The following is a 25,384-nucleotide window of genomic DNA, read 5'->3' as shown; positions in this document are numbered from 1 at the left end:
TTGCAGGCCACAACCCCCACGTCCCCCAGGGAGTGCATGCTGGTAGCTTGATTTGTGTTTGATTGTCTTTTTTCCTGCCAAAGCAAGATGCCCAGGGCATTGTCCTGTCCTCCCCGCAGCTGCCCCTGCATTGAGGGTAAATCTGCCAACACAGATTACTGCCCACCAGGTCACTACACAGGAAGTAGCCAACAGCAGCACCTTTGCCATCGGAAGGGATTGTGTCTGAGCTTTCTGGCTTCTGGTGGCGTCTAGTTGGAACTGTAAAGTCCCGGTGAAATGAGACAGCTGTACACCTCAAAACTGAAATCCAGAGGGGCAGGTCAGTGGGAAGATGACCCTGCTATTCCTAGCTTGCCAGCCAATTCCAGCTCAGTGGCCTGGGCAGCAGCGGGCACTGAGCCACAGCAGATGGGTGTCAAGGAGGTAAAGCTGTAGGAGAGGTGGGGTGGCCTCCAGAGCCCCTCCCTCTCCAACCTCCCGGCATGAAATCCCGGCAGCCCATTCCCTACCCCCCACCCCTAGATTAATCTGGTGAGTCTTTTGTGGAGCAGGATGAGGGGCCAAGGATCCTCACTTATTTCAGTATATTCTAGCAAAATAATTTTCCAGGGATGTCAAACAACACACATTGCAATGAGGCTAGAGACCAGGTACACAGTGGGGAGAACACCACTCTTGTCTGGGGGAGAGCCTACCCCCATGGGCTTTGTTGCAGTCTTTCCAGCTGTCACTCCAGAGTTGGGGTCAGTCAGAGGTGATTGAGAATAACTCGAGAGGGGTGTCTATGGAAAATGTCTGTCTCGTTGGAGATTTTTTAAATGCCTACTCCTGGGGAGAAGAGCACCGTACTTCCTCCGCAGAGTGTTGGTAAGGAATGGCCAGCCTGTGTATGCTAGGCTGCTCAGTTACAACCCTCTTGATGGCTAAAACACCCTTGGGGTATTGGAAGTGCCTTTAGATAAAAGGAGATGATTCTGTCCAATGGGGTTTATAAATCATTAGTTTTTGCATAGACACATGGGCAAGTCTGTATCCTTTTAGATTTCATACCTTGAGCTCCTGCATCTCTGTATATTAAGTTCATGGGTCTGACCTGTCATTGGTAATTAGAAACATGTAACATTTTTTACAGAGTGGTTCAGCTTACATGTAAATAAGTACCATAAAAACACAGGTAAACATGAAATGGGGCATCTGGTTACTTCTTTCAGTAGAATTCCGAGGACAACTTTACACGATAGTCAGAGTTCTTGATATTGGGGTCTTGAAAATGTTGTGCTCAGTAATCCCTCTCATACATTCTGCTCATTAACTTGCCTGTTAACTATGTAATTTGAAAAATCATAATCAAACAATTCAATTAATAAACTTGCATTGAGGAAAGCCAGGTCCGTTGCCTAGCATGAGTTTCGGCGTTATAAAATTTCCACATTTTCCTTTACATTTTTATTTTTGTCTCCCTTTCTCAATTCATGCCAGCTCTGAGACTTTTTTTTTTATACTTGCTGTAGTGATGTTAATTGATGTGAGTAGAAATAGTCTCAGAGTAAATTTTCTTGTAACTAAGGTAATTTCAGTTTGTCCCAGGGGTATCTGACTTTTGCTTATTAACAAAAAAGTTTACATTAGATATAAAGTGTTCTGGGTTATGCAAATTAATAGGAAAATATTTTACGGGAATAGTCCAGGTAAGGGAGCTCATACCCATATAGTTTTTTTGAAGAGCAAGCATTTTTTTTTTGTTGTTGGTGGTGGTGAATTAGAAGATTCATTAACAGTGGATGATGGGGAAAACGAATGGGCATGCACAGTGGCTAAAACATCCCAAAAAGGGCCTGGGCCCCAAAAGAGTCCTTGTCCACCCTGTGTCTAATAGTATTGGCTTACAGAGGAACTATTTCTGGGGGCAGGATTTGGCTCCTTCTGTCATTGCTAAGTATATGGGTCCCTATGCTGTGCTTCTAACTTCTGCTGGGGCAGCTGGTGATTCTTATTGATGATCTTGTTTTAGCCAAACTCAGGCCCTGAACTGGTTTTGTCCGAAGATGAAAAAAGTGACACTGAAGATAAGGAAGAGACAGAGTTGGGTGTCATGGAGGATCAACGGAGTATAATTCTTCATCTCATCTCACAGCTCAAACTGGGAATGGATTTGACCAAGGTAGGTTGGCATGTCTCACTGGGTTTGCAGCCAATGGTTTGGGGTCCATCTCCCCTCACCCTTCAAGACTCCCCTACTCGCTTTCTTTTCACTGTGGTGAGCCTGGGGAAGTAGAGTGGGGTAAAAGATCAGAATGACACTCGAGCATGGATATTCCAAGGTACAAATTGAAAGGATGTTTTTACGTGAGTGGTCATCTCAGAGCCTGAGTGTTGCATTTGACTCTCTAGAGGAGCTGCTCTTCTAGCAGGGCAGGGTGAGCATCAAGAAGGAGCACATGAGATGATAGGGAAAATTCAAGATAGGATTTCTTTGCCTCCTGCTGTGTTCTAGAGAAGGTTGAAGATGTAGGGACAGTTGTGGTATATTGGCCTCAGAGAGAACAATGGAAGGAAAGAAAATGGTGGACCTGGGAGTGAGGCCACCATGTGCCTGGCCACAGCCTGCTGCCAGCTTGCATGAGCTTTAACAACCAGTCCCCAAAGGGCAACCTTGTTGGGAATTCAGATCCCATCATCCACCTGCAAAAAAACAGACCTGCTGTTTGGTTGAAGTGCAGCCTGACCCTTCCTGGTGCTGTGCTCAGCCACAATTCTTCCTGGCGGGGGGCGGGGGGGGGGTAGCATCAAGAAAACCTGGTGTCTTGATGGTGAGAGATCCTCCCTCATTCCAAGTGGTGGTTTCATTCTGGGGGCAAGTAGGGAAAGCAATTCTGTATGTAGCTGAAGGGTTGTATGGTGGCAAGCGGGGGGGTGGGGGGGAAGTGCCCACCTAGTTGCATTTCTAGTCAGATACTATATCCAGATGGGCTCCCTGGAAGTGTGTGGTGAGATGGGAGGAGGCAGGCAGGGTACTCCCTCAGGGCCCAGACTTGTAGTAGGTGCGATATCAATCTTACCCTCACCAGGAGCTCCCTGTGCAATGAGACTGTGTGGTCCAGTAGAGGGATGGCTACTGAGGAGAGACCTAGGAGGAGGGTGTGCTCAGGAATGGAGGTTCTAGAACCTGAAGGCCAGCCAGAAAAAATGTGGACATGATTGAGATGGTCAGCGCCACTGAAGGCACCACCCGTGGAAGCTGTCTGGAGGGTAGTTGGTTTGTTTGGCTGCCATGACAAGTCTGGATACCACAGGTTCACCTCAGACTGTGCTGGAGGCTGGAGAACCGGGAGGGGAGGGGAGGGGTGGGTGTGAGAGATTCTTTGAAGAGGAAGATGTCAAGATGGTGACTGCTTACGGGAAACAGGAGTCAGGAGCCTCAAAGATGACAGAAAAGCCTTTTCCACAGAATGTTTTCTGTGTCTGAATGTGAGCGAATCTGATTTCTGGGAGACTCTGGCACTTTAGAGAACATGGTGGTTCCATGCTGGGAATGCCTGACCTCAGAAGGTTCCCTGCCTTGGCCACTCTCTTCCCTCCACTTGGACCTGCCCACCAAGCTGTGAAGACCTGCTCTGTATTACCCTGCCTAATTTCCCTCATTTTAGCCTTCTAGCTCTAGAATGGTGCTGCCCTTTTTGTTGGTGGAATCATTTAAATGCTTGCCTTTTTATTTATATATTTATTTTAAAGATTTATTTGTTTATTTTAGGGAGTGAGAGGGAGCACAGGAGGGGAGGCTCAGAGGCAGAGGAAAAGGGGGAGAATCTCAAGCAGACCCCCTGCTAAGCATGGAGCCCGACTTGGGGCTCTATCCCATGGCCCTGAGATCATGACCTGGGCCAAAATCAAGAGTCAGATGTTTAACCAACTGAGCCACCCAGGAGCCCCTAAATGCTTGCCTTTTTAAAAGCCACCTCTTTTTTATTCTTGTGGATTTGTGGACGCTTCACATAGAGCTTGAGTTAAGATCTGGTGGAAGGAATGTGGGTAATAATGTGTACTAGTATGATCTAAAACCACGTTTCCAAACTGGGTCATGACCCATTGAGTAGGTTATAAAACCAATGTAGTGGGTCAGATGATCATTTCTAAAAAATGAAATAAAATGCAATGGAAAAATCTCAGAGTGTACCACACACGAAATTTTTATTTTAGTTCTGTTGATGCATGTGTACTGGGTCACGACGTAAAGCATATTCTCATTGTGGGCTGTATTAAATAATATCTATGAAACATTGATATCAAATCATGAATGGTATAGGAGAGGGAATGTCAGAGTCACTGAAATTATCCAGGTCAGATGTGGAGAAACACAATAAAATACCAAGAGGACCCTATTAGGGCAGGTTGAGTGTCTCAGAGACCTCACATTATAGCTCTCTTGTTTTAAAATAAAGCCCAGGAACTGTACATCTCCTGTTATTTTGTTAGAATATAATTGCTTTGCATATCTGGAGCCACGGTCTGTTCCTTAAAAGGGCAAATGTTAAAATTTATCCAATACTCAGTCGGCTATTTGAAAGAACGGTTTTCTGAGCCCGTAGTTCATTAGCTTATTTACTGGGAAGAAGCTATTATTCAAAAACCAAGGGAAGATTTGATGAACTCAAACAGTTGAGAGAAGAAGAGGTAAATATTCTATTGCATCATAGAAAGGGTGAAGACAGCCTCTCTTTCCTTACTGTCTCCATTTCTCTTCTTGGCATTCGCCTGTGTCATTAAGTTAAGCTTGTTCTGGATTGGCAGTGGAAGAACTTAGCCTGGATGGAGCATCGGATGAGCATGCAGCCTGGAGATTAGATCTTCTTTGGCTCAAGAACGGAGCTCTGGTCACTCTCCATAAAACAAGAATACCGCCCCATCTTTGAGGAGGTTGCCAGTATTGACACACCCACAAGTCACCGGCATGGCTGGGCATCTAATGTGACATTTTGCCTTAGTTTATTAATGGTGGTCACCAGACGGGGCCAGTTTCATGGGTGTGTGACCAGTGGAGTCACACAGCCCCCCCATGCTCAGAGGCTGCCCGTGTTTGATTGAATGTTCTGCTGTTGCTCTCTTGAAACTCTTAATAATTTTTAATAATAATGGGGCATGCATTTTCATTTTTCACTTTGCCCCACAAAATATGCAGCTGATCCTGCCTTGAAAAGCACCCCTGGCTGCCCTCCTTCCTCAGCCATGCTTCTGTAACCCCAAATTGCTGGTGACGACCTCTGCTGCATGACCCGCTACACTTCCACCAATTATGGGTAGTATGGAAAGGAGAGGGCAAGAAGGAACTACAGAAAGATGGTGGGCCACAGGCAGGTTCTTTGAGGAAGTGATGTGTAGTTTGAGCCTGCAGGTTGGTGGACATCGGTGGAAGGCAGGAGAGGGCATTCCTGGCAGGAGGAACAGCATGGGCGAAGCCAGAGAGCATAAAGCAGCATGGCTGGAGTACAGTGTGTGCTGGTGAGTGGCACAGCTGAACCTCGAGTGAGGAGCCATATCACATCCTGTGGACCCTTCTGGGTCACGTGAAGGAGGGCAAACTTGATCCTGAGGGCCACCAGAAAGCCTTGGAGGGTTAAAGTGGGTGAGAAGCATGAAGAGTTGTTCGGAGGTGCTGTGCTCCACCTGGGCTCCAGGGAGAGGGGCAACAGAACACAGGGTGGAGCTTGGAAGTCTGGGACCTTTGTGACCTACTTTTCGGGGATCTAAAAGACGACACTCAGTAAGGTATAGGTTCACCTATTTCCTGAGCTGCACACCTGCCCAGGTGTAGTGTTCTAGACACAGGGAGTGTCAGCAGTGAATAAAACCTCCAGCATCCACACCTCCGGGAGCTCATGTGGTGACAGATGGAGGCAGACAGCAAATAAGAGGGAAGAGAAGAATACAGACATGAGTTTGGTGCCGAGAAGCAGAGCCCAGTGGGAGGGTGAGAGGGGACAGTGCTGGGGAGGGGGACAGGCCCTCTTAGATCTGTTGCTCAGGAGGAACGCTCCCAGGTGCCACTGGAGCAGAGACAGGATTCAGACAGGGAGGTCAGCCCAGTGACTGTGCAGTGGAAGTATCTTCTGGCCAGATTGGGCACGAGTGGAAAAAGGCCCTGATGGCCCCTGTTCAGCTTTTTGAGGGTGAGCAGGGATGCCAGTGTGGCTGAATCCGAATACACTGCATGGGTGGGTTGGCAGGAAATGAGGTTGGCAAGACAGCAGGTCTGTATGGGGGGGTACTCCTAAGATATGGTAAGGACTTGGAATGTTCCTCTGAGTGATGCAGTGGCCACTGAAGAGTTTTGAGCAAAGGAACACATGGCCTTTTTTGTACTTATAAAGGATTATTTTGACTCTTGTGTGGAAGGTTAACTGGGGTGGGGGTGAGTGGGGTATGGGAAGCAGGGGGAAGGGTGGAAATAGGAAGGAGGTGAAAGAGGATGGCAGAGTGGTAGTGGCAAATTTTGGGTGTCCCTGCTAGATATGGATGTCCTGATTGTGTATGGATCAGATGTGGAGTGTGAGGGAAAGAGGGGTAAGGAACGACTCTAGGATTCTGACCTGAACAACTGGAATAATAAAAACTAGAGCTGCTGGGACACCTGGGTGGCTCAGAGTTTGAGCGTCTGCCTTTGGCTCAGGGAGTGATCCCGGTCCGGGCTCGAGTTCCACATCAGGCTCCCTGTAAGGAGCCTGCTTCTCCCTCAGCCCGTGCCTCTACTTCTCTCTGTGTCTCTCAGGAATAAATAAGTGTTTAAAAAAACAAAAACAAAAAAAAAATAGAGCTGCCATTTGTTTCAGTTACCTATTGCTGAGGAATAAACCACTTCAAATGTCAGTTTATTTTTATTTACTCATTTATTTATTTTAAAAATTTATTTATTTATTTTAAAGATTTTATTCATGAGAGACACACAGAGAGAGGCAGAGACATAGGCGGAGGGAGAAGCAGGCTCCCTGTGAGGAGCTTGATGTGGGCTCGATCCTAGGATCATGACCTGAGCCGAAGGCAGACACTCAAGTGCTGAGCCACCCAGGCATCCTAAATGTCTAGTTTAAAATAACCATGTTGTTCATTCGCGGCTACACAATCTGGGCTGGGCTCAGCTGGGTGGTTCTGCTGTCTTGTCCATGGTCACTTTAGTGTCTCTGGTGGTTTGGTTATGGCTGGACTTGGCTGAGACAACTGGACCTCTCTCTCTTTGTGAAGTCTTAGGATCTCTACCCATCTATCCTTCCCATGTGGCCTGACCAGCTGGGGAGCCACATGTCTTACTTGGTGGCTCAAAGGTCCCATGAGGACAAGCATGAAGCTGAGAAGCCTTTTTAAAACTTAGGCCCCAGAGTGGCACAGTGTCACTTCCTCTGTTTGATTAAAACAAGTGCTTTCCAGGAGCTGTGGTTCATTGAAGGCCACCAGTGCCATAGACGACCACTGCCCTTTACGGAGAAGGGGAAGACCACTGGAAGTGTGGGTTGGGATGTTGGGGGTTATCACAAATTCATCACAGATCTCTTGAGTCTGAGGTAGCCATTCCTTAGACAGCCAAATAGAGAGGATGTGTAGGCAGTTGGTGTAGAAATCTGAGGGTTATGAGTGAGGTTCAGGTACAAGTTTGAGAACAAACAAGGAACAGAGGGTGTAGGAAGCCAGGAGATGGCAATGAGTTCCTCTAGGAAGTGAGGGGGAAGATGTGGGGGAAGTCCAAGGACAGAGTCCCATGATACCCCAACACATTGAGGTTGAGAGCATGAGAAGGATCCCGGAAAGGAGGTTGAGAAGGGCAATCAGTGAGGTAAGCCAGAAACCAGAGGAGTGTGATGTCCTCAGCCACAGGAAGAGAAAGAACACTTCCAGAAGAAGGGAGCCCTTGGCTGTGTGGAATCACTGTGGAGGTGTCAGGAGAGATCAGGCCTGGAAGTGGACCGTTGCATTGTTTTTGTCACGGTCTGATGGGGTGGGTTCGAGGGAGAACAGAGAGAACGGTGGCGGCAGAGAGTAGAGGACCGTTTCAAGGGCTCTGACTATGGTAAAAGGGGAGCAGAAAGGCGGTGGAAGCTAGAATTGGGAGACTTGGTTTCTGAAGACGTCTGGTACTGGTGGGGATCGAGAGGAAGGGGTGGTGGCTGCAGGAACCCGAGTGGTAGGAGGGCATGGGCGGAGGCCACCGCAGGGCAGCCGTTGCCTCCAGGGACCAGGCAGGGCCCCGGCAGGGCCCCGGATGCAGACAACGGGAAATTGGCAGGAGAGCGGAGTAAGCAGGCTGCCGGGGTGGCACCCCAGCTGGGTTCCCTAACCTGAGTGCCTCAGTTTCCTTACTGTGAATGAGGGGCAGCTGTCCCTTCCACGCGGCTGCCCTGTGGGCGTGGGCACCTGACGTGCGGGGCTGCTCAGAGCGGTGCCCGCTGCCGGGAGGTGCGCAGGGCCTGCCTCGTGATGATCGAGCCCTCTCCCTGGACTGCTTCGCTTGTCCCAGTGACAAAAGCAGCAGGAAAGGAGCGGTCATCTCGGGGCGACCCAAGGTAGGAGAGAGGCCAATGCCCCCACAGGGCCACCTAAGTAAGTTTGGGTCGCGGAGGCTAAGTGAGACCGGTCCGTGTGTTGGCTCTTTCCCTCCAGGAAGGTTGAGCTGCAGGTGGAGGCATGGAGGAGGAGAGGAGCTGGAATAAAGTGGGGCTGAGGCTCCGTGGGTTAGGACCCGAGGGGGAGAAAGCGGCAGAGCCTCGGCGCGGGGTAGGGGAGGAGTGTCAGGCGGGGCCGTGCGTGGACTCCACGCTGGTGAGGCTGGACACGAGGCTGCGTGGGGATGGCGCACAGAGCAGGGTCACCAGGTGTCGGTCTGGGTGGGGCTGGGATGACACGGAGTGAGGTGAGACATCAGGGGTCGCAGGTGGAGAGTGCAATGCTTGAAACTGAGATTATGGAGGAGGAGAGTGGGCGGTAGGGTAGCCAGGTGGCCTACATGGATTCTTCTGGAGGGTTTAGCCTGAACTCCAATTTTAGAGGATTGGGTGAGAGGGAGATCTTCTAGAACAGTGGGTTTTGAGCCCTTCCAGCTGATTCCATGGAGCAGGTGGGAGTTTGGGGGATGGAATTGTGGCTGAAACTCTAGCGCAAGGCAAAGGGACAGAGGATGGGGCTCTCCTCTGGGCATGAGGTCCCTGAGCGTGAAGATACACGGCGCCTGTCCCGTTAAAACCTGAAACTGGGTTCACCTCTCGGTGAGTGTCAAGCCAAAGCTCACAACCAAGCCAAAGACTAAGAAAAGGAAGAATTTACTTGCAACCAGCAAAGGAGAACACCAGGAATCTCTCCCAAGGCAGTGTCTCCCCAGATGACAAAATTGGAGAAGTTTGGAGCTAAGGATGCACACGAAGGGACTTGCACGGTGGTGAATACAGCATGCAAGTGGGGCAGAGGTCATCTGAAGGTGACAGAGTTTAGGTCAAAGTCAGGAAGCGACTAGGATGACCAGTTCTCTGGCTCCACTTGTTCCAGTGTCTGAGCACTTGGGGGACTTTAGACCTCGTAAAGATACCTCCAGAATGTGCATCAGGTCCATCTTTACTTCTGAATCTGCCCTGGGAGTTTTACCACTGATTTATGGTCTCTGATGAGGCTTTCTCCTGGCCTGACTTTGGCTGTTCGTACCTTCTTTCACAAGGTGGCAGGGGGGTGGGGTGCCTCAAATGATGTTTCTTATGTCAAGAAAGCTGCGTTTTCCTCTTTCTTTTTCCAAGGACCCCTAACTCTTTCTGCTTACACCAGCAATTATGGCAGATGAGATTTTTACTTTGAGAGAGAAGCTTGCTGAGATAATTCTTAAATTTCTACGATTCCTAAAGAATCGCTCAGATTGTCCTAGTAGCACTATTTGTAAAACCAGGTGGAGATTCGGGGCACTGTTGTGATTTGGTTGACCCCCATATCACAAATCCCACTACAGCAAACAGCCATGTACTCACCAGCAGGTTTGAGGAAGAGAACACTGTCATCGCCTATGTACTCTGAACTGGCTGCATAACCTTCCACCAAGTTGCTACATGGTCTTGGACCCCCTCAACAAAGAGTGTGATGGGTCATGTGTCTCTCTGCGGCTTCTTGATCCTACCATGATGTAGAAAACCTCTTGGATCTACAGGTTTCCTTCTTTGTTTCACTAGGCTAAATTTCCAGGTTCAGCTGTGGTATGCAAAAGATCAGTGTTGCTGTGGATAAGCTCCTCCTTCCAAGGAGGAAATTTTAATGAGAAGGGTCAGAAGAGCCAGGGTTTATCCTGGAAATGAACCCCCACTGGCACAGCTGTGGGTATGCAAAGTCCTGCTCCTCCATGTATTGTGTCCACTTCCCTTCTCGATGCTGTTGGCTCTTCTCTCTAAATCTTGTTTCTAATATGCTATCAAAGTCCACTTTCTCTCCTGAAATGGTTGCCTCTTAATAAAAAACCCAGTAGTAACCTGGCTTCCTGAAGCTTGTCTCGATGACTCTATGTCATGGAGGGGGCCAGTGGGTGTCATTTCCCTGCTTCTTCCCTGTGCTATTGGCAGGAGCTCTTTGATCCTGCTTTTCCAGTAAGACCTCTACTGAGTGATTATGAGTCTTCTGGCTTTCCGGGGGGGGGGGGGGGGGGGGGGGGCAGTGAGGGATCCAGGCTAGGCCTAGACTGCGCAGAATTGGTTCACATTCCAGCTCTTTCTTATTTGGTCTTTCTGGGCTTCAGTTTTCTCATCTGTAAAATGGAATTGTCATACCTGCTCATAGGTTGTTCAGAAGATCTGACAAGATAATGTAAAATCCAAGGCGCTGTGCTTGGCTTGAGTTCTACATCTGTTTTTTGTTTGAAGATTTATTTATTTGAGAGAGAGAGTGAATGTGACTAGGAGGAGCAGAGGAAGAGAGAGAACCCCCTCAAGCCAACTTCCCATTGAGCATGGAGCCCAACGTGGGGCTCGATCTCACCACCACTCAGGAGACCATGACCTGAGCTGAAACCAAGAGTCAGACGTTCACCAGCTGAGCCACCCAGGTGCCCCTCTGTGTGGTTTAAGTTTGAAACATTCATACGTTCTTACACACTTGTCTTGTTTTATACAATTATTTTTCCTTTTTTCTCAAATAATTTAGTATTTACAAAAGCACCTGAGGTAGTCCTAGGTGTTGCTCTGGTCATTGAGACTTACTCTTAGTCTTCAGCTTTGTCACTGAAATATTTTATGACAGGTTTGTGTCTGATCTATGCTGTTCTGTTCTTCCCCGAGTCTCCAGGTGAAGCTGCTGGCCCCTGATTATAACAGCCAGCCCCAAGTGAGCATGTACTATGTGCTAGGGGGGCTCAGGGCTAATTTTGCACTCATTTCATACTCACAAAAGCCCTAGAAGGTTGGTATTCTTATTTTTCCTGTTTTATAGCAGAGACATTGAGCCTAGGAGAGATGAGCTTGCCCTAATACACATGACTGTACCTGCCAAGAGCTGAATGTCAGCTCACAGCTTCGATTCCCTTCTGCAAGCCAACATCTGGGACTGAGAGAACCCAGGAATTGATTTTCACAGATGAATCTCTCTTTATGTAGTAGATACCTTCTTGGAAGAAGTAAAATTTTATTTCAAACTCTTCCCATCTAACAAAAGTTTTCCTTTTTTTTAAAAGATTTTATTTATTAGCGAGAGAGAGAGCGAGCGAGCACAAGCAGGGGGAGCCACAGGCAGAGGGAGAAGCAGACCCCCCCCACCCTCACCCCCGCCCCCACCCACCAGCCGAGCAGAGAGCCCCTGTGGGGCTGGATCCCAGGACTCCGGGATCATGACCTAAGCTGTGACATCATGCGGAGGTTGCTGGCACTTTAAGGAAAGGCAGGGGAGCGTCCTGTGGGCCAAGGATAGGAACCACTGGCAGTGTAAATTATCTCCTCTTTCTTTTGTAAGGTGTAGTTTCATGTTCTTCCCCTGGTTTCCTAAAAGGATTACTTAGATTGTCCTCGGTGGGACATCTAAGCTTCTCCCTGCCTGCTCCTTTGGGCGCGCCCGCCAGTCTAAGGACAGAGCTACGGAGACGATTCTCGAGGTTATTAAGTTAGCTGGTGTTTCTTTGGAGAAAAGTATCCCTGCTCCTGGCCGTTCTTTGCAGAAGCCTGCTGCTGTGTTCCCTTTGCACGGGGAAGGGACTCTCACTCTTCTTGGGGACCAACCCTCTGACTTTCTTGGTGGGCGATTGATTTCCGAGTTCTAAGCGCCCAACCTGAAGATGAGTTACTTACTTCTAGATTGATGCAGCTTTAAATGTAATTAATTGTTCTCTGAGTCCCGAACGCAGATCTTCTCTTTTTTTTTTCTTTCCCCAAAGTAGTTCATTGTCTTAATTATGTTAATGGGAGAAAAGGCAGCCCTTATTGATGGCTCGATAAATCTGCAGTTGGGATTCCAGCCATTTGGACGCTGTCAGTCTGAACAGCTGGGCCATCACTCATGTCTCCATTGGAGGCAGACAGCCCAATTAGCACTCGCCACTTCTTGGCTCTGTGTCTGCAGCGCCCACTGCCCAAGGAACAGATGATTAAGTGACTTATTTGCAAAGGCGTGCGCATATGCGCGCACACATACACACACACACACACACACACATGCAGGGAGATCCCCGTGAGAGATAGAAATCTGCTTTAGTAAAAAGTATGATCTTACCCGAAATGTTCAGGATCCTGGTTTTCAAAGGCATTGGTCCAGTATTCTGCACAAACAGCAACAAGACAGACCGGCAAGGGATGGAAGAGGAAATGGTCCTTCCGCTCCCCACCCATCCACGTCCATCTCTCCGGGTGGAGTACTTCTTCCTGCTCTGGTAGAGCTGCAGCGTTATTTTCAAGTGTAGACTATACATCCAAGTAGGTTGGACTTGCCATTGGCTGTGAGGCCACGTTCCCAGGGTCTGCAGTTTGGGGAGCACCGGCTTTGAAAATTGATAAATTCTCAGGTATCGCATCCCTAGTAGGGCCTTTTTTCTGTTCCCGCCCCCTTTGTATTTTGCACATTTCCTGATCTGTGGTCGAGCTGTAAGAATAGCACAGTGAACTGCCCTGTAACCCTCACCCTTATTTGCCAGTTGTTGACATTTTGCTGCTTCATTTTCCTTCTCTCATCTCTCTCACTCTCACTACTTCTCTCTCCCTCTCCTCTTGCTCTGCAGCCTCAGATACACGCCTGCATGTGTGTGTTAATGTCTGGTTTCAGGTGAACCATTTCCGAGTACGTTGCAGACATGACCATGCTCCCCTGCATCCGTCTGTGTGTGTCTCCTGATGACAAGGACATTCTCCTACATGACACGCTGGGTACACTCAGGAAGTGTATTGTTGATACGGTATTATTTCATATGTGGCCCACGGTAGAAATTTCTCAAATTGTCCCAATAATGCTCTGATTTTTTAATTACTTTAATTAATTTATTAGAGAGCACAAGCAGGGGGAGGGGCAGAGGGAGAAGCAGACTCCCCACGGAGCAGGGAGCCTGATGTGGGGCTTGGTCCCAGGACCCTGAGATCATGACCTGACACTTAACCAACTAAGCCACCCAGGCACCCCCCAATAATGCTCTTTATTGCAACAAGCATTGTCTGTGCCATGGTGGAGACCTGTGGCATGTGGTGAGGGTATGTATGAAGGAGGGACTTTCCAGTTGAGCCTTGGGAGCAGGAGCTGTCAGAAGAAGCTTCACAGAGGAGGATACCTTTGAGCAGAAGAGCTGTTTCTCATTTGGACAAGGCAGGAGGCGGGCAGAAAAGGGAAACAGGATTGGAGTGTGCGGGTGTGTGTGTGTGTGTGTGTGTGTGTACTTGTAAGGGGAGGGCCAGGGGCAGAAAGTGAGGGATAGTCCCCCACAAGAGGGAGGTGGGGGCCAGATTGGACCTCACTGATCTCTTAGAGAGATGGGTCTGGCTGTGGTGTGGAGAAGAAATCAAGGCAGCCAGCTCGGAAGCCATAGCCACACTTTTCCAGACTGGGGTGGTGTGTTTGCCTTTCCTTTTTTTTTTTTTTTTTAATTTTTATTTATGATAGTCATAGAGAGAGAGAGAGAATGAGACAGAGACACAGGCAGAGGGAGAAGCAGGCTCCATGCACTGGGAGCCCGATGTGGGATTCGATCCCGGGTCTCCAGGATCGCGCCCTGGGCCAAAGGCAGGCGCCAAACCGCTGCGCCACCCAGGGATCCCGTGTGTTTGCCTTTCCTAATCACCTGTGGTCTCCCTCCCAGTAGTAATATTTGTGATAATTTTTGGACAGGTGGATTGCTTGGTCATTCCAGGAAGAGTAGAATGGACTCGTGTGCCACCCTTACCTGTGTGCCACTTCTTACCCCCTACTTTTTTTTTTTTTTAAGATTTATTTACTTGAGAGAGAGAAAACACGTGCACATGCAAGCAATGGGAGAGGCAGAGGGAGAGTCTCAATTAGGCTCCCTGGTGAGCATGAAGCTCCATGGGGGGCTCGATCCCAGGACCCTGAGATCATGACCTGATCCAAAATCAAGAGTTGGCCCCTTAAGTGACTGAGCCACCCACGGGCCCCTGCCCCCCACTAAGCAATGGCAGTAGGTGAGGTGGCCCAGCTGTCCCAGGGCTTCTGTCCAGTGAACTCTCACCTGCCTTGTCCACTGAGGGAAAGAAAATGCTCCCGTTAGCCAGAAGCAGGTAATTGTGTTGTGTGGGGGGTAATGGGAAGAATTTGGGGTGGCAGTTGGGAGCCTCAAGTTTCCTGTGTGGTGCCTTCGCTCCCCATCTGCCGTCTCTGTCCCCCGACCTGGAGACCCGGGCGTTGGACTCCATCACCCGGAGGGGCCCTCTCCGTCCTGACAGTCAGTCATTTGGAGTGTCAGTGGCGTTGTGTCCCCTGGTTATCTTGTTTTAACTCTTCAGCTTCGGAGTTCAGAAATGCTAAGTTGGGGGGAACCGCCTTCTGTTCTTGCCCTTTTCAAAAGTATATATGGAGAGGGTGACCCTGGTGGCCGGGTCTTTCCTTGTGATGCCAGGCTCGGGTACACGCTGGAGGATGCCCCTGTCCGGAGCACCGGACTTGCTGCCAGAGAGGCCCCAGCCCCCAGGGGCAGAGGGCGCAGCTGAGGCCGCCTAGCGACCCTCTCGGCAGGGGCGTTTGGGGCTGGCCTCCCGCCCTAATTCCGCCCTTTCCCTCTCGGGTTCTCTCATGATCACCGGGCCCTGCCGGGGGAGGGAAGGAACAAGAAATGGGGTGGTTTCGGGAAGGCCTGGAGATGCAGACATTTGTGGCTTCTTTTCTCTTTCAGTTGTTTGGCCTCATTGGGGGGTGTCCCACAGCTGATTAAGCCCCTAGTCCCCGCACAGCCTGTCGGGCGGAGCTCCCAGGGCGACCCTGGGCAGCCGGGGGGGCAGGAGAGGGAGCCATGGTGAGAGTGTGGGGCTGCGCTTGCCTCCCGTTTACTCTGCCAGTGGCCGCCTGCTGTGGAGGGAGCCCCTGGCCCGAGAGCCCCCTTGGAAAAGCAGACGCCCTACAGCACAGCAATGGCCATTGAATGGTGACCTGTCCCCACAAAAGATGTAGGAAGTAATCACAGTGGCCTCTGAAGGCCATTCTGAGCCAGAATGTCCATTACCTGGCCAGCTCAGAGCCTTGGGGCAGCCAGAGTCTCAGTTTTGTCAAGTTTTGGCTGAAGGAAAATGAAGAAATATCCATTGATTTGCATAGTTGTGTCTTTTCTTCCAGTATATTGTAAAAGCAAAGCAGAAAGAGACTTATAAAAAAATGTAAAAATCACTCAATTCTAACACCAAGAAATACATGTTAACATTTGGGGTCTTTTTGTAATACTAGATTTGTGTCACATGTTTGACTTTACATCTGGCTGCTTTTTCTTTCTTTCTTTCTTTCTTTCTTTCTTTCTTTCTTTCTTTCTTTCTTTCTTTCTTTCTTTCTTTCTTTCTTTTTTTAAAGATTTTATTTATTTATTCATGAGAGAGAGAGAGAGGGGCAGAGACACGGGCAGAGGGAGAAGCAGGCCCCACGCAGGGAGCCCAATGTGGGACTTGGTCCTGGGTCTCCAGGATCGCACCCTGGGCCGAAGGCGGTGCTAAACCGCTGAGCCACCCAGGGATCCCCTGGCTGCTTTTTTACTTAATGAATGTACGTACTCTTTCCTCTAATGTAGTATTTAATCTCAAGAAAAGCGTTAATAAAGATAGCAGAGTCCCCTCTCCAGGGGGCTGGACTTTTTCCAGCTTCCTCTGAAATCTCTGTGCTTTGCTGATCTCCTGTCTGCCTGTCTGTCTCTTTCTCTCAGGACATCCCTCTGCCATTGTATCTACACCCTTTGCTAGGAAGGGTCTGAGCAAGCTGAGGTGGAGGCAGGGTTGCAGATCTGTAAGCCTTTTGACATTTGCAGTCAGAGAGTATTTTCTCGGGAGTTGGGGACTGTGTGAAGGAAGGAGACTCAGTCTTTAAGGAGGGAGTGTAAGCCAGCTGCATCGCCTTGAACTTGTGTGGCTCTTCTCTCTCTGCCTCCCTCTCTTCTCTTTCTGTCTCTTTCTCCTGGAGGGTGTTAGGGAGGAGCCAGCAGGCCATGGCTAGACTTCCAGCTTCATGATCCTGTGCTGAGATGCTCCAGGTCAAAGTGAGCTGTGCCTTGCAGCCAAGTGATTGGTATTAATACCCAGTAATGAAGTCATTTTAAGATCACTCTAGAACAGTGAGGAACAGGCTCGCTCTCCTCCGCCTATCAGCGATAGTAATAAGGGACCTGCTTTCCAGCCCAATGTCACAATGGCCTTCATTTGCTTTAACTGACTTCCTCATTGGGGTTGTGGGGCACCCGATGACCACATGCATCCTCTCTGGATCAACAAGGAGTCTCGGTCCCGTCCCTGGCAGAAGCATCCAGATTTCTACCCCTCTTTTTGATAGTGATGTCAGTAACAATCCCATGAGAAGCCCCTGTACCAGTCCATTTGCCAGAAGATTCTGTATTAAGTGTCAGCCTGTTTCTTTGTAACTTCTGCTTATTTCTTCTGGCCCAGCCTTGCAGAGCAACCTCCACACATGGGCCTTCCTCTGCATGGCAGCTCTCTGGGCATTTGCTTGCTAGCTGATTGGTCTTGCCTCCCAGAGACCTGGGCCATGGGTCCTTTCCTCACTCCTGCTCTGCCTTGATCGTGTTGGGATTTGGATGCTACTCTTCTAACAGAGATCTCCAAATAAACCCTCTTAGTGGTGGTGTGTGCTGGTCTACCTGGACCCCCTTTGATGCAGCACCAAAAAGCCCCATGTTTGTGGGGACACACCGAGCACTCCCCTGGGTTGTCTGATGTCAGGAAGAAAAGGAAGAAGTCCTTTTGTGCTCTTTTCTTCACATCTCTAAGTAATAAGGAGTTAGTAAAAGAGGGTTTTGTCTGGGGATGGTGACAGCAGTGGAGGGGGAAGTAGAGACCGCTGTTCTAGTCCAGATGAGCAGAGAAGCAAGCCACGCAGAACCATCTAGTCCACGAAAGTGGGGTGGCATCATGCCACCACAGCAGCCACTTCTCCAACCTTGTCTTCTTTGATGTCATTTCCCCTAATCTGTCGCTTGTATACGAATCAAAAGACAGCGTTCTCTGGCTTAAGCCACGATGGATTTGCTTGGTGGTGGTTGCAGCCTTTTCCACGTAATCTCGGGGTCTCCTGTCTGACTTTGTCTCCTTCCGAATGTAGGTGGTGCTTCCCACATTTATCCTGGAGAAGCGATCCTTGCTGGAGATGTACGCGGACTTTATGGCACACCCAGACCTGCTGCTGGCCATTACCGCGGGAGCCACGCCCGAGGAGAGAGTCATTTGCTTTGTGGAGTATTATCTCACAGCCTTCCATGAGGGCCGCAAGGGGGCCCTGGCCAAGAAGCCCTACAACCCCATCATCGGTGAGACGTTTCACTGCTCCTGGGAGGTCCCCAAAGACAGGGTCAAGCCAAAGAGGACTGCTTCCCATTCTCCTGCTGGCCACGAACACTCGGTAGCCGAGGACCCTTCCACAAGCTACAAACTAAGGTTTGTGGCCGAGCAGGTGTCTCATCACCCACCCATCTCCTGCTTCTACTGTGAGTGCAAGGAGAAGAGACTGTGCGTCAACACTCACGTATGGACCAAAAGCAAGTTCATGGGCATGTCCGTGGGGGTCTCCATGATAGGGGAAGGTAAGCCATGCCGGATGTTGCAGGGAGCTTGGCTCCGACACGGTGACGTTTATACACCTGATAGATGATTGATGAGTGTGTGGAGTTCTTTGTTTTTATTTTGTTTTGGAATTGGGGTGGGTGGTGGTAAAAAGGGACAGGTTTTGTTATTATGGGGCGAGACCCTGGTAATTTCCCAGTGGGGCCAAGGTCATAGACCAGATGGGATGCACCTGGATCTTTACTACATTTTAGCCGTGTGTGGGGGCCACCTTACATGCTATTTTTATTTTCAGCTTCGCATGAATATTAGAGTTGACTCCAAATCTGTGAAAACACATTTATGTTCATTTTCACCCATGTTCTGGCTCGCAGACAATAAGGATAATAGTGCTGCCTATTCGGAATCTGCTCATAAACATTCCCGAGGCAAATCTCTGGATTCTGCTAGAGCTTTCTGAAGCGAGAACAATGTAATCACACACTTGTGGATTGCATGGTCCTGTTTTAGCAAATAGCTGTGAATGAAGTTTATTCATTGTTTGAAGAAACCTATAATAATCCTTGTTAAACTAAAGCATCTGGGTTCGTGGTTCTTCCACTTCTCTGAGTCACAGATTCCTTTGAGACTCTGAGACTGTGGATTCCCTTCTCAGGGAAAGAAAAAAATCCAACACAAAATTTAGTTTTCAGTTTCAGGGAGTATATGGCTCTTTGGAAGCCCTTCCAAAACCACAGGAGAGAAGAACACCTCTCATTCACTTAGGGCATTTTTATTGAGTGCCTAATGGATGCTAGACATTGTGTCAGGAGCTATAGATTTTTGTTTTAGAATTTTTATTTATTCATGAGAGACATAGAGAGGCAGAGACACAGGCAGAAGGAGAAGCAGGTTCCTTGTGGGGAACCCAGTGTGGGACTCCATCTCAGGACCCTGGGATCATGACCTGAGCGGAAGGCAGACGCTCAACCACTGAGCCATCCAGGTGTCACAGGAGCTGTGGATTCTTGTATAAACAAAATAGACCAAAAAAAAAAAAAAAATCTCTATCCTCATTCGGTGCTTCCATTCAACTTCTATTTTACTGGTAATTTATGTTGGTTGTGTGGGAAGCTGTGAAATACTACGGAGAAAAACAAAGCAAGGGAGGGACCCGGGAGCAGTGGGGACGGGGCAGGGGGCCTTAGGAGGGATGCGATGGTGCCCCGGAAGGCCTCACACTGTGTTCCCACACGATGCCAGAGGCCCACCCGAGGCCCCAATGTGTGTACTGGTGAAGTCTTCCCTTTGATTTAGGAACAAAAGTCTGTAGGCAGGAGCTTCAGATCTCATCCTGTGGAGTTTCAGTCCTTACGCCAAGTTCCCCAAGTCCTGAGTGATTCGAAGGTGAAATGTTGGTTTGCTGGAGCTGATGGAGCGCGGAAGCCGTTCACACCTTCGGGGGGTCACTTACCACCCATGTGGGCAGGTTTTCTGGCACCTTCCCTGGAGCCTTGTTTCAAGGGTGTTTACTTCCTTAGCTCTCGTGGGGTGGTTCAGACACTCCGTGGGATTATTCTCGTCTGCTCATCCGTTTACTCGGGACGTGAATGGCACCATTCTTGGTGGCAGTGACCAGGTCTAGACAGAACTCGCTGCCCTCGGGGACTGACCTCCGCTGCATGAGTCGCGGAAGCCCAGGCACGTGCGGGAAACGGACACGTGGGTGGCGCCGATGAGACCGTAGGACGGGGTGAGGGGAGTGGGGTGCCCGGCAGAGGCGCCCCCACCGTTCGTAGGGCAGAGCCCAACAAGAATGCAGGCTTTGAGTGAAGGCTTGCAGGAGGTGGGAGAGGAGCCGGCGACGGCTGCACGCAGGGCGCTGCAGGAGGCAGAGCCGGACCGGAGCAGGAGGCCCGGAGGCCCCGGCGAGCAGTGGGGCTGGGGTGTTCTGGAACCTCGCTGAGGCGGCCACGGCGGAGCAGAAGGGGCCGGTCGGACAGGAGACGGGCCCCGACCACGGGGCCTGGCTCGGGGGCCTGCAAGGACTCGGCCTTCGCCCTGGGTGGCAGGTGGACGCGGTGGAGCAGCATCCCCAGGGCTGCCGGTGTTGAGTCGATGGGGTGGGGCCGGGGCCGGACAACACGGGATCCGCGATTGGCCGGAGTGCGTGCTGCGTGCATGTCATGACTTCGGTCAAACCAACTGGGTTTTGAGGTACACAGAAGATTTACGCAGGTGCCTTTCTGGGGGTTCCCTGGCGCCCAGCAGAAATGCCTGCTGCCGTGTGGCAAGGGAAAGCCACGGGTTCTTCTGATTTGGTTTGGTTTTAAAGATTTTATTTATTCATTCATGAGAGACACAGAGAGAGGCAGAGACACAGGAGAGGGCGGGGAGGCTCCCTACGCGGAGCCCGACGCGGGACTTGATCGCAGCCCCTCAGGGTCATTACCTGAACCGAAGGCAGATGCTCCCCGGCTGAGCCACCCAGGTGCCCCGGGGCAGCCACAGGTTCTGGAGTAAGGGTGTCGGGCACGTACCTCCCGGCTCTGGCCCAGAAGCTGGGCGTCTGGACGCCGGGGGGAGAGCTGGCAATTTTCCATGAAGGTGATTTGCACACCCAGTGATGGGGGAGGATTCCTCGGTCAGTGAAAGTCCACTCTGTTCCCAGCATCCACCTCGGGGCGGGCTCCCGTGAGGAGGAGGGCCAGGGTGTACAGCCGCCCGCCCCACGGCCGCCTTGCCACGCTCGCCCCGCGCTCCGGCACCTTCCCCCCCCGGCCCTCCTTCCCGGCTTCTCTGCTACCTGCTCTGTCCTGTGCTCCTTCACCCAGCGGCTACCTTGGCCTCCGTTCCTGTCCCCTGGAACTTCACTTTCTCTCATTGGTGCTGGTGGTGGAGTGAAGGTATCTCAAGGGTGGGCCTGTGACGTGGGGTGTTCGCCCCCGGACGCGGACAGGGAGGGCCCGGGGCCTTCAGTTCACTTGGCGCAGCCCCGGGCAGCCCCAGAGCTCTTCAGGCGCCGGGCGGAGGTCCTGTAACACCCCGAGGGCCTCGCTGTGGCCGCCGCCGCCCCCAGAGCAGAATTAGAGTCTGGGCTCCCTGTTCCACCTGCTTGAAAATTCTCCTTAGAGCTCTCAGTGGAGGGCTGGAATCAGAAAGGAATACCTGGGGACACTAGGAGGGCCCGTCCCGGCCATAACCCTTCCTGGCCACCAGGGCATTCCCACTCGATGGGCCCGGGAAGGGTCAGGGGCCGACCACTGGCTCCTTCTGTGAGGCCTTGTTCCCCTGAATCCTTTCAGTAGCTACCTCCCCCTTTCATGTTAGTTAAATGCACGCTCTGTAGTGCCCAGGAAGCGTTTTCCCAGAAAATACTTTTTAAGACCCCAAGTTTTGGAGCAAAAGGTTCTGGTTCCTGTACTCAGAGCTCCTTTGCGGGGGTTGGGGGAGTTGGGAAGCCAGGATGTTTTCCTTTTCCTCACTCATTCCTTGTACTGGTCTAGCACATTCCATGAATTTGTTTGACTGGGTCTGATGTAACGTTTTCTTTCCCCACCCCTCATTTTATTTTTATTATTATGTTTTAAGATTTTATTTATTTATTCATGAGACACAAAGAGAGGCAGAGACACAGGCAGAGGGAGAAGCAGGCTCCCTTTGGGAAGCTTGATGTGGGACTCGATCCCAGGACCCCGGGATCACGGCCTGAGCTGAAGGCAGACGCCCAACCACTGAGCCACCCAGGCCCTCCCCCTCCGCCCCCTCATTTAAAAAATTAGATCTTAGGGGATCCCTGGGTGGCTCAGCGGTTTGGCGCCTGCCTTTGGCCCAGGGCGCGAGCCTGGAGTCCCGGGATCGAGTCCCATATCGGGCTCCCGGCATGGAGCCTGCTTCTCCCTCCTCCTGTGTTGTGTCTCTGTCTCTGTCTCTCTCTCTCTCTCTCTCTCTGTCTCTCTCTCTCTCTCTATGTCTATCATAAATAAATAAATAAATCTTTTAAAAAAATTAGATCTTAGACGGGTCCACAGGAAATTTTTCTATGTAGATACAGGGACTAATCTGTTAAAGCATTGCCTTTAGGCCATGCCACATGTGGCTACCATCAAATGCCACTATACAGTGCTGCATTACTCCTGGAATTCCCTGAGGTTCAGCTCAGAGGCCGCCGCCCCCTCAGATCCCTCAGCCCTGGCCCTGGCACTCAGACCCCTTGCTGAGACACACTGTTCAGTCAACACCCCCCCCCCCGGGGCGGGGGGAGCCCAGGTGCATTCAGCTGCTCTTGAAACCCGCTCCCCCACAAACTCCAGAGCCAGAGCCCAGGAAATGACACAGCTTCTTAATTGAGTCTGTGGGGAAAGGCAATTAGTTCCAGCGAGAGAAGTGACACATTGGCTCGGTGCTGGGGAGCACCGACACCACCAGGCCTACAGACCTGTTCCCCAGAGTGACTTTCTGTGATCTGGTTCTCCCCAGAGGCAACGTCCAACTGGGATATTTTGGTTCCTCCGATTGAGATTGGGTATGAAATTGTTTTAAATCTATCAGTTTGAAAATCTTAATGCTTTGCCTTCTGTTTATTGGTAAAACAATCTGTGGGATTTAAAGTGGAAACCTTGCAGCTTGAAGACTAACCACAGTGTGGAAGTATTGATTATCTAGCATTTTTTGGCTTCTCTCATCTCTTAGGCTAATTAAAAAGGAACTTTCATTTGCAAGCCCATCTGTAAGTGTAGTTTTTTAATATAGTCTTTTATACATATTAGAGACAGATTGTTTTTAATGCAGCCCTGAAAAAAGAGTTAGTACTGAGAAGGCATAATTGCAGGTGATTAATGACAAAGCACACATTTATGGATTTTCAGAGAAGAGCCAAAGGAGTGTGGTCTCCCCACTGCTTTCATACCAGCCCAGCTTTGGGGCTCACTGATTTCTGTGGACCTCAGGTTTGCAAGAGATTTTTCTTTTTTTCTTTTTCTTTCTTTCATTCTCTTTTTCTTTTTTTAAAATAGGCTCCATGCCCAGGGTGGAGGCCAACACGGGGCCTGAACTCATAAGTCTGAGATCGAGAGTCAGACACTTAGCCAACTGAACCACTGCGGTGCCCTGAGAGACATTTTTCTAAAGATGAGTGGGAAGAGGATTCCTCCCACCTATCTCTTCATCCCCTGTGTGCATAACCCACCGCCACTTTGTGATTCACTCTTTATTCCCAAATGGAAATAACTGCTGCTCAGAGTTCACCCACCAAGAGAGCCGCTCCAGAGAGCAAGGAGTAGTTAGGATATAAAATCTGCAGGATGCTGGCTGTGAGTCAGGTGGATGCTTTTAACTGAGTTCTAGAATCACCTTCTTTCCACCACAGCCCTATGAGGTAGGGATGCCATCATCCCTGTGTCACAGATAAGGAAACTGAGGCTCAGAGAGGTTAAGGTCACCAGGCTGGTGAGCGACTGTGGGTTTGGAAGGCCCCTCCTCAGAGATCTCTATCTCATCCAGCTCTTTATGAAAACTTGGGCCACATTGTCCATGTAGATATGTTGTAAAGAAAATATCAGCTGTGCAACCCTACCTCACAAAGGTTATATTTGTGAATGAGGTCAGGAAGATACAGCCCATGGATGCATCTGGAACTCGTGGATGTGTGACCCCAGCCTGCAGGGAGGCTGCTGGCGAGCCCGAGGGGACTCCCAGCCAAGGACTGGCAGGGCTAACCACCCAGGGACACCGTAGCCGTCGGAGCGGAGGTGGTGCTCTCAAGGACACCTTGGCCACCAAGGAAGGGTTTGACTGCTGCTACTATCAAGTAGCCCGTCAGCGCGGAGGGCAGGGAGGGGGAGACAGGGAAGCCTCTTCTCCAGGACGTCAGAGGCAGGCTGGCCAAGGACCTGGTGGCCTCCTCTGCAGGGTCCCGGGGTCCCCTCCGCACTGCCACAGGCCCAGAGACCTTGCGAATGGGGCTGGCCCCAGAGGGACCAGGAAACTTGTGGGTAGAACTGGACCAGGGAGGGAAATCCGAGATGGCCTCTCTCTTCTCAGCTTTTCCTTCCGATTCTTCTTGCCTGTTGGTGTCCTACGTGTCTGGTATTAGCTGCGATTTTCCACTTGCTCTAGACTGTCACCTCAAGCGTCCAAATTTGAGAAAGTCAGACACACCAAGTGGGCTTTGGAACCAAAAGTGTATCGGCCCTGGCTGTTCTCCAGCGGTCCTGATCAGACTGTGAGAAGTGAGCTAGCAAAGTGTTCATTCCCTCGCCAGACACACCGTCCCCCGCACCGTGTGTGTACGGGGCAGGGCCTCGAGGCACATCTGGAGAGTCTACTCACCGCCTGGTAGAAGGAGGGACGAGGGTCCTTGTGAGGGCATTAGCTGGCCTGGGGCCTTTACGTTCAGGGAGATGCATTAATTCAGTCCTGAGCGCGAAAGTAAGGTGAAGTGGGGAGGAGGTCCGTTCCGCTGGTCAGTGTATTTGGCATAGTAGGGCCAGGCTATTTGTGTGTTCGTGTTACATATACTCAATTACACTCCTGGGGGTGGGGAGAGGGAGATTGATTGAGATTTAATTGCTGCCGTGATCTCCATCCTCTGGCCCTGCCCGCGTGATTGAGAGTGACCCCAAATCTGTTTCTCCCTGATGGCCTCAGCTCACGCATGTGCCCCTGTGCGTGAGCATCCTTCTACCCTGGGGGTGATCGAGACCCCTACACACATGTGAGCATGTCAGCCTGGATTTCCAGGCCGGTTCTGTGTGTCTGTGGGTTGGCAGAAAGGACTTTACCGGAGTTCATGGAGGGGCATGTGCTGGTTTCAGATGAGCGGGGTGGGCTATCCGTAGACTGTGGCACATCGGTGAGTAAGGGAATGTTCAAGGTAAGTTGAGCTGTAGCTGTGCGCACCTTCGCACGGCCTTTAGAAGCGCAGCCTGCAGGACTCTATGTCCTCAGACCCCCTGGCCGGCTCATCTGTGCTACAGTCTCTACTGGGCAGAGTCTGGCTCTCGTTGATACAAATGCTTGTCTAGCCTAAGAGGGAAGTGCTGGCCAACCAAATTACTTAACCTGATATTCAATTTCCTCATCCTTACTTAAAAGTGCCACATAGAGTCGTCATGAAACTTAACGGAGATAACAGGTAGGGAGCCCCCAGGAGTGCCCGGCAGCCAGGAAGTGCCAACACACATGGGCGCCACTGACTCCACTCTTCGCTC

General features: G+C 50.6%; 1 protein-coding gene across 3 annotated transcripts in view; it reads left to right on the top strand.

The window, feature by feature from the left end:
• The window catches only part of OSBPL10 (oxysterol binding protein like 10), a 295,603-nt gene that overhangs the window by 260,902 nt on the left and 9,317 nt on the right, over positions 1 to 25,384 (top strand). For all 3 annotated transcript variants that reach the window (XM_072793107.1, XM_072793106.1, XM_072793108.1), the window contains 2 exons: positions 2,015 to 2,164; positions 17,737 to 18,214. In XM_072793107.1, coding sequence (XP_072649208.1) covers positions 2,015 to 2,164; positions 17,737 to 18,214 — 628 coding nt within the window. The remainder of the gene's footprint in view (positions 1 to 2,014; positions 2,165 to 17,736; positions 18,215 to 25,384) is intronic.

The sequence above is a fragment of the Canis lupus genome, chromosome 22 (assembly GCF_048164855.1).
Source record: "Canis lupus baileyi chromosome 22, mCanLup2.hap1, whole genome shotgun sequence".
NCBI classification, from domain to species: domain Eukaryota; kingdom Metazoa; phylum Chordata; class Mammalia; order Carnivora; family Canidae; genus Canis; species Canis lupus.
This window is presented reverse-complemented; position numbering and strand designations above follow the sequence as displayed.